The following is a 9,188-nucleotide window of genomic DNA, read 5'->3' as shown; positions in this document are numbered from 1 at the left end:
AAGAGCAATCCAACCAATACCTCAACGGCAGAACAGGCGGAGGATGATGACTGACCGGAGCGTCATAACAGCTGGGAAGGCGGATGAAGGCTGCAGCAGAAAAGGGTCTCCGGTCATCTTGGACTCCATGGCACTGGATCCTGACCCAGATCTGTCAAGGATCGCGGGGTGGCTGTCTGTGCACCAGTCTCCCCACGTTAAACAAAGTCACGCACAGGCATCCTCCGTATAGGGAATAGTTGGAGACACCCATGGTCAGCCATGACTGAAGGGGGCCTAAGAGGTCATGTGATAGGAGCAATCAGGACATTCAGCCCATCAGGTGTGCTTTGCATAACTGATCTATCTCTCCCTTCTAACCCCATTCTTCTGTCTTCTCCCCAAGTTTCAATGAGGTCTCCCCTCATCCTTCTAAACTCTAACGAGTACAGGCCCAGTACCGTCAAACACTCATCGTCTGTTAACGCACTCATTCCTGGGATCATTCTTGTAAACCTCTTCTGGACCCTCCCCAGAGCCAGCACATCCTTCCTCAGCTATGGTGCCCAAAACTGCTCACAATACTCCAAATGCGGCCTGACCAGCTCCTTTTCGATCCTCAGCATTACATCCCAGTTTTTGTATTCTGGTCCTCTTGATATAAATGCTGGCATTGCGTTTGCCTTCCTTACTACCAATTTGACTTGCAGATTAACGTTTAACATTGAAACATAGAAAATAGGTGCAGGAGGAGACCATTTGGCCCTTCGAGCCAGCACCGCGATTCATTGTGATTATCGCTGATCATCCACAATCAGTAACCCGAGCCTGCCTTCTCCTCATATCCCTTGATTTTGCTAGCCCCTAGAGCTCTATCTAAAGGGCCTGTCCCACTTAGGCAATTTGTTAGGGGGCAACAGGCAACTAGGGGCCGCCGGGGTGTCGCCTGTATGGTTGTGAGTAGTCTCCTCAGTCGCCCAAAGAGTCGTAGCGTCTTTGAGCATAGTCGCCCGGAGCGTTGTAGTGTTTTGAAGCTCTCGACCATCTCCACTTCTACACCATCGATGCTGATTGGGACATGTACTCTATCTCACTTGGTGAAGTCAATAGCTAACTCTTTTTCATTGCTGATATTGAGGGGCAGGTTGTTGATTTGATACTATACTATTTATCTCCTTACAGTTCACTGTTTTGCCATTGATCGAGATCTAGCCCACTACAGTGGGTGTTATCTGCATAGTTGTAAATGGAGTTAGAGCAAAATCTGGTGTATAGAGTAAGGTATGAGAATGCAGGTTTGTGGGACACGGGTGTTGAAAATTATCCTGGGGAATGTCCTCACTGATTGTGGTCTATGGGAGAGGAAGTCAAGGGTCCAGTGGCAGAGGAGTGCTGCATTCCGGTTCCAGGAATCTGGAGATGAGTGAGTTGGGATTATGGCACTGAAGGTAAAACTGTAGTCAATAAATTTGTAATTAATTTTGCAGCTTAATAAGCTGCAGAAAAACTAATTCTAGACTATTGTCATTGACATTTGGCTGTGAGTCTTGATGAAGGGTATAATGTAACATCTCTGAGAAAAGAACAATGTTTCGTATATTTCTTCTCTATGATTTGGTTTAGTTTAGAAATACAGCGTGGAAACCGTCTGCACCGACCAGCAATGACCTGTACACTAGTTCTATCCTACACACTAAGGACAATCTTAGAGAAGCCAATTAACCTACAAAACTGCACGTCTTTGGAATGTGGGAGGAAAGCGGAGTACGCAGAGAAATTACAGGCAGTCACAGGGAGAATGTACAACCTCTGAACGGGCAGCACCCAGAGCCAGGATTGAACCCAGGTCTCTGGCGTTGTAAGGCAGCAACTCTACCACTGTGACATAGTGCCGCACTATCTGAGAGAGGCCAGTCAGAGTACAAATTTAATGGCAATTGTTCTAATAATTCCATTGATCTCATTCTCCAACTTACTTCCCCGTCACCTCTGTGCTCACACATGATCATTTACACATCTGACTCTTCCACCAGCCATCTAATCAAGGGATAACTTTTTAATGCTTTGTGCCTCACGTTTATGCAGGTATGTTGTACAGATAATTTTTGGGGAAGTTAAGAATCCTTACAAACATGCACCTTTCCATTTGGTCTCCCTGTAGATGAAGATCTTAATCCAAACACAATGGAATGAACAATCATAGTCATGAAGAACTAAAATTACACATATTACGCCAAATCATATAAAGGCCAAGTAAACTCTGACCAGGAGCTTCAGAGTGAAGCAGCGACTTACGACAGTAATTCATGTTTTAATTATGATGTTAACATGGTGGCGCTTCACGCCAGCGGCCCCTGCAGTCCGTATGTCCCTTTTTTTGGGTCCCGTTTAATGTGTAGTTTGCTGTGGTTTATATATTGTTTTTGACTATGTGTATGTGGGGGGCGGGTGAAACTTTTAAATCTCCTCCCTGCACGGGAGACCCGACCTTTTCCCTGTCGGGTCTCCGTTGTCGTTGGGTCCTAGCACCGTGGAGCGGCCTCTAGCCGGAACGACCTGGGGCTTCAATCGCGGAGCCTGCAGACTTACCATCATGGGGCTGGCCAGCCTCGGAGCGTGGGGAGCGGTGGTGGCGCACGGCTGCGACGCGACCTCGGAGCTTCGGAGGCTCCAGCTGCAGGCCTGTGGACGGTGACATCGGGAGCTCGCGGGTCCCTGGTGGGAGACAGCTGTTTGGAGCTCACGCGGCAGCAGCTTCTCCCGCCCCAGTAGCGGGGCTGGAAATGACCCCGGAGCGGGGCCTGACACCGCCCGGCGTGGCTTTAACGGCCGCGGGACTTGCCATCGCCCGCCGGGGCTACAACATTAAGACCCGGAGTGGGGCCTTACATCGCCGGCGCGGCCTTAACCGCCGCGGAACTTGCCATCGCCCGCCAGGGGCTTTAACATCGGGAGAGGATGGAGAGCAGGGGAGAGACAAGACTTTCCCTTCCATCACAGCGAGGAGATTCGCTGTGATGGATGTCTGTGTGAATTAGGTTGGGTGTGTGTCTTGTAAAATTGTTTATTTTTGTTGTATGGCTGCAGAAACCAAAGTTCCTAACGGAAAAATAAAGTTCATTGAAATTGATTGGAATTTAAATTGAAAAAATCTTTTTAAAATGGGCTGTTTAGTGTTACCTTTGCATGCCTTTCAGTCACACATTTCTTGGCTTTAGAAGGATGCTCTTACTGTCAGGTATCAATTGCCTTTTATTCAGCAATTGGGCCCTTAGGTATCACTGAAATACAGTTATTCTTAGAAGAAAACAATGAATGCTCATTTTCTGTTAAACACCAGAAATTGTTATTTAAGCAGAAGTGGCAATGCTCAATACAGTGAAGCAGAAAGAGTATTACAATCAATTTAAAAGCGGTTTGCATAAATGTGTGCAGTCTTCATGCAGGCAATGGGATCAGGCCCATGCCACCCTTTTTACTCATTTACATACAGTAAAAGTCTTTTTTCTGAGCTGCATGACTCTAGAACTCATGAATCTTTGGCTACATGTTATGCAATTACATACTGTTTAATATACTATGACTGCTACCACTATTATTTTGACAAATTATTAGGTATCACTCTTCTACAGTGCAGCTCCTAAAATAAATCTACAAAGCTCTATATCTTAAACATTTTCTTCACAATGATAAAAGAAAAGCAAAATAATTGCCGATCCTGGAAATCTGAAATGAAAACAGACAATACTGGAACACTCAGCATGTCAGGCAGCATCTATGGAGCAACAGAGAAATGAAAACAGCATTTTCATTTTCATTTTATGCTTGGAATACTATCCCTTAAAAGTCAGGATTTTTATTCTTTAGCTGGAAGCTTCATCTTCAGAAAATACATCTTCTTTGATGACATTCACTTCATGCTCTTCAGTAGTTTCAGCGATAACCTGGAAATGGGGAAAACAAGAACACATTATAATTCCTTTAATATCAAGTTGTAATTATTCATTTAAACTTGTTCCTTTTATAAAATTAATTGATGCAAACTAACCTCTCCATCTTTTAACTCGATTGTTTTCACAGACAATTTCCTGACAGATGAAAAAACCTCCGGTACACCTTTTTCTGTAAGGCAAGGAAGTTACTGAAGCAGTATCCTGACATAAATGTAATCAGGTCAGATCAAATTTGTTTATTGCTCTATACACCAGTGTGCAATAAAATTCCACAGGTGCGTGACTTTAGTTTAGTTTAGATTAGTTTAGAGATACAGCCCAAAAACAGGCTCTTTAGCCCACCAAATCCGCGCCGACCAGCGATCCCCGCACACCAATACTATCCTGCACACTTGGGACAATTTTCAATTTTACAGAAGCCAATTAGCCTACAGACCTGTACATCTTTGGAGTGTGGGAGGTTAACTCATGCAGGTTACGGAGAGAAGGTAAAACTCAGTACAGACAGCCCTTGTTGTCAGGATTGAACCTAGGTCTCTGGCGCTGTAAGGCGGCAACTCTACTGCTGAACCACCGTGCCGTCCTGCCGACTTGTTGAGATTCATCATCTGCAGTTCCTTGTGCTTTCATTTCACTTCTCCACTAAAATCTGCAAACTAGAGGAACAGCCCCTCATATCCCAGTTGAGTAGCTTACTCACTAATGGTATAATAATAATAATAAACTTTATTTATAAAGCGCTTTAAACAACCGCAGTTGTCACAAGGTGCTGTACATGAGAACTCATGGACAAAAAGTTATTACAAACCATTAAAAACCGTAAAACGAAGGACTAAAAACAGTAAAAATTAAAAGACATTAAAAGCACTAAGAACAGGAGCAATGTCTCAGCCAGTGTCGAAAGCCAGAGAATAAAAATGAGTTTTTAGGGAGGATTTGAAGATGGACAGTGAGGGGGCCTGTCTGATGTGCAACGGCAAGGTGTTCCAAAGTGCCGGAGCAGCAACAGAAAAGGCTCTATCCCCTCTGAGCTTCCGCTTAGACCGTGGTACCTCAAGGAGCAGCTGATCAGCTGACCTGAGGCAGGAGCATATAGGTGGAGCAGCTCAGAGAGGTAAGGCGGGGCGAGCCCATTCAACGATTTGAAAACAAGTAAAATAATTTTTAAATGAACTCGAAAGTGCACTGGGAGCATATAGGTCGAGCAGCTCAGAGAGGTAAGGCGGGGCGAGCCCATTCAACGATTTGAAAACAAAATAATTTTTAAATGAACTCGAAAGTGCACTGGGAGCCAGTGAAGGGAGACCAAAATTGGCGTAATGTGCTCCCTCTTTCGAGTTCCGGTCAAAAGGCGAGCGGCAGCATTTTGAACCAGCTGGAGACGAGCCAATGAAGCTCGTGCGACTCCAGAGTAGAGTGCGTTACAGTAATCCAGCCTAGATGTAATAAAGGCATGGATTACTGTTTCAAAATGCTGCCGCTCGAGGATGGGCTTCACCTTTGCCAGCTTCCTTAGGTGAAAGAAGCTGGACTTAACCACCGCGCCTATTTGTTTATCTAGTTTAAAATCACCATCCATCCTAAAACCCAGGTTTAAAACTGTTGGCTTTACGGACAATGCCAGTGGACCCAAGCCAACAAAGGGAGGTTCACGGCAGCCATTGGGGCCAAACAAAATCACCTCTGTCTTTTTTTCATTAAGTCCCAGAAAGTTTAAGGCCATCCAGGACTTAATGTCCTCAAGACAAGACAGAAGTGATTTTAGAGAATAGTCGTCTTCTTTCCTGAGTGGCATATATAACTGGCTATCATCTGCGTAAAAGTGAAAGGAGATGCCATGCCTTCTTAAAATTGAGCCCAGAGGAAGTAGGTATAGAGAGAAGAGCAGGGGCCCTAAAATTGAGCCCTGTGGAACACCATATGCCAAGGGAGTGGAGGGGGATTCAAAGCCAGCAAGGCTTACACGCATGGTTCTGTCTGCCAGATAGGACCTGAACCATCCCAGGGCACTGCCACAAATGCCCACTTGGTGCTGTAGTCGGGAAATTAAAATTCCATGGTCCACTGTATCGAAGGCGGCAGATAGGTCCAGCAAGACAAGAACCACATAATTACCGGAGTCGTTTGCCAGGAGGATGTCGTTAAAAACCCTTAGCAGAGCCGACTCTGTGCTATGCATAGCTTTGAATCCAGACTGGAAAACCTCCCGAATATTGTGCTCATCCAGGAAGAGTTTCAGCTGAGCATAAACTACTTTCTCCATGGTTTTAGAGATAAATGGCAACTTGGAGATCGGCCTAAAATTGGCCAGAACAGTTTGATCCAGGCCAGGTTTCTTAAGTAGTGGATGCACTACTGCATGTTTAAAATTTACGGGGACAACCCCAGAACACAAGCTACTGTTTATGATGGCGAGAACCGACTGCCCTATACTCAGGAAAACCTCTTTAAAAAGAAGAGGAGGGACAGCATCACAAGGGGAACCCGACGGCTTAATATGGCTAACCACATCCTCTAGACCCGACAATGTCAGAGGCACAAACTTATCGAATGCCACCAGGCATGGGGCCGGAACAGAGGGGTCAGAGGCAGGAGCTGAGATGAGAGCCCTTATAGAAACAACCTTATTGATAAAGAAGTGCAGGAAGTCATTGCACAATTCGGACGATGCTTCCAGGCAGACAGGCTGTGGGGCATTTAAAACAGAATCAATGGTTTTGAATAACACACGTGGGTCGTGACGCTTAGACACTATTATATTAGACAGGTAATATCTTTTGGCCTCTTTAACAGTATTTTGGTAATTTCGCCAGCTGTCCTTTAGAATTTGCGATGAAACCTGCAGCCTGTCCTTCTTCCACTTTCGTTCAGCTCTGCGACACTCCCGTCGAGCTGTACGAGTTGCGTCACTGAACCAGGGCTCGGGTTTAGCTCTGGGCTGCAAAGTTTTTAAAGGAGCCACAGAGTCCAGTATAGTTGTGCAGGAGGAGTGGAACCAAGAACTAATCTCCTCCATACCAAGGGAAGTGGACGCAGAGGGGGCACAGAGCTGATCGAAAGCAGCAGAGAACTGGCCAGCAGCAGAAGGGTTAAAGGTCCAACAGCGCCGAGCAGACGCTACAGGTCTAACTGCAGCACTGGAAAAACGAACATCAAATAGTACAGGCATGTGATCAGAAAACACACTATCACAGACCTCCAAGTTCAACACAGGCAAGCCACAAGAGAGAACAAGGTCCAATGTATGTCCATGTTCGTGTGTGGGACCAGACACACACTGCACAAAATTAAAAGAGTCAATAAAAGTTAAAAAGTCCTTCACCAACGGCTTATCAGGACAGCACACGTGTATATTAAAATCCCCAACCATAAGGACACGGTCATAGTTGGGTATAATCCCAGCCAGAAACTCAGAAAAGTCATTCACAAAGTCCTTGTGGTATTTGGGGGGTCGGTAGATGACAGCACAAAGCACCGTGTCGGAGCGACCCACCTCAAATAAATTAGCTTCAAAGCTGGAGAACGTTGATAATGTAGTGCACTGTTTGCATTTAAAATTGCTTTTATAAATGACTGCAGTTCCACCACCACGGCCCGAAATCCGCGGCGAGTTGAAGTAAGAGCAGCCCGCCGGCAAAAGTTCAGTAAATTCATAAATTTTAACATCCCCCTCCTTTAACGCCCCACTCCCAACCCCCCCCCCCCCTCCTCCTATCTGTGCCTCCCCACACCTTCCTCTCACTATCCTGCCCCCCTTTTCCCACCTCCTCTCCATCCCCTATATCCTCTACACCTATATCCCTCCCTCTGGCTGCACATTTCATTACCTTTTCACTCCTTGTCTCTCCTTATCTGATACCCTTTTATCTCCTCTGCAGTTTTAGTATATTTCACTCACAGATGTAGATGGGACATGCTGGCCGGTGTGGTCAATTTTGGCTGAAGGGCCTTTTCCACGCTATGACTCTAAATCTGCGCATCAAATGATCGTCGCCGGTGTGAGAAAAAAAATTGACACACAGAGAGTGGTGAATCTGTGGAATTCTCTGCCACAGAAGGTAGTTGAGGCCAGTTCATTGGCTATATTTAAGAGGGAGTTAGATGTGGCCTTTGTGGCTAAGGGGATCAGGGGGTATGGAGAGAAGGCAGGTACAGGATACTGAGTTGGATGATCAGCCATGATCATATTGAATGGCGGTGCAGGCTCGAAGGGCCGAATGGCCTACTCCTGCACCTATTTTCTATGTTTCTATGTCACCCATATTTTAGGTGCACATCATGATTTAATGTGTAAATCACATAAATAATTATTTCTGGGGGAACAATTTTTAAAGTTCTGATGTAAGAGCATTGACCTGAAATATTAACACTCTCTGCCCATAGACATTACCTGAAGTGCTGAGCATTTCCACCATTTTTCAGTTTTAATTTTGCATTCATAATAATGCATCTGCCAGGGCAGTACACAATATCCTGTTTAGGCACACCAACAGATGGCCATATCAACATTTTTACTATTTCTTGCATAACTGGCTGAAAACAGTGAACACTCACCATTCAGGAGCAGAGAAGGAGAAGGTATAGAAATCCTGTCAAAAATAAAACATTTGGTTAGCATGCCAGTTATTTAATTCCTATCAAAGGTCTTTCATAGCAGGGCTAGCAGTAGTGAAGGTAGCCATGCATTCCTGGCCTTAATGATTCAATTCCCCCAGAACAACCAGTCACAGGTTTTGCGCTCACTGCCATTTAAAATAGATAAGGGAATGAAATCGATTTTCAGTGATAATACAAAATAGATGCAGTAAATCAATTAATCAACCTGATATTGCCCATTTTGCAATTTTCTCTGACATCTAGATTCATTCTCTAGTCTAAACATTGGATTGATTGATAGCCAAATATTTGGCATAAATCATGCAAAGATCAGTTTCAAGGATCATTTCCGGGTAAAGTTGTGGCTTTGCCAAATTTGCGTGGGCTGAAAGCTGTATGATATTTATTGGCATGTCAAATCCTTTTGCAGGATTGGGTGTGTGCAGTATATGATATTATTCAATAATGTCCACTTCCATGTTCACATCAACATACATTGGAACAGACTGTGACCACTGTCATTGGGCAGCAGTGGCTCAGCTGGTAGATCTGCAGGTTCAGAAGCGGGTTCGATCCTGACCTCGGGAGCTGTCTGCGTGGTACCCGGATGTGGCACCACAGACAAGAAGCCGAAGCAAAGAAGTCGAAGCCAAAAAACCG

At 45.1% G+C, this 9,188-nt stretch overlaps 1 protein-coding gene across 1 annotated transcript in view; it reads right to left on the bottom strand.

The window, feature by feature from the left end:
- Positions 1-3,216: 3,216 nt before the first annotated feature.
- LOC116966876 (vimentin-like) overlaps positions 3,217-9,188 on the bottom strand; it is a 29,528-nt gene continuing 23,556 nt past the window's right edge. Inside the window, exons 7-9 of the mRNA XM_033013233.1 lie at positions 8,487-8,521; positions 4,028-4,101; positions 3,217-3,923 (exon numbers count right to left, since the gene is read on the bottom strand). Coding sequence (XP_032869124.1) covers positions 3,843-3,923; positions 4,028-4,101; positions 8,487-8,521 — 190 coding nt within the window. The 3' untranslated portion in view covers positions 3,217-3,842. The remainder of the gene's footprint in view (positions 3,924-4,027; positions 4,102-8,486; positions 8,522-9,188) is intronic.

The sequence above is a fragment of the Amblyraja radiata genome, chromosome 2 (assembly GCF_010909765.2).
Source record: "Amblyraja radiata isolate CabotCenter1 chromosome 2, sAmbRad1.1.pri, whole genome shotgun sequence".
NCBI classification, from domain to species: domain Eukaryota; kingdom Metazoa; phylum Chordata; class Chondrichthyes; order Rajiformes; family Rajidae; genus Amblyraja; species Amblyraja radiata.
The sequence above is the reverse complement of the archived record's forward strand: the minus strand, read 5'-3'. Positions and strand labels throughout refer to the sequence as shown.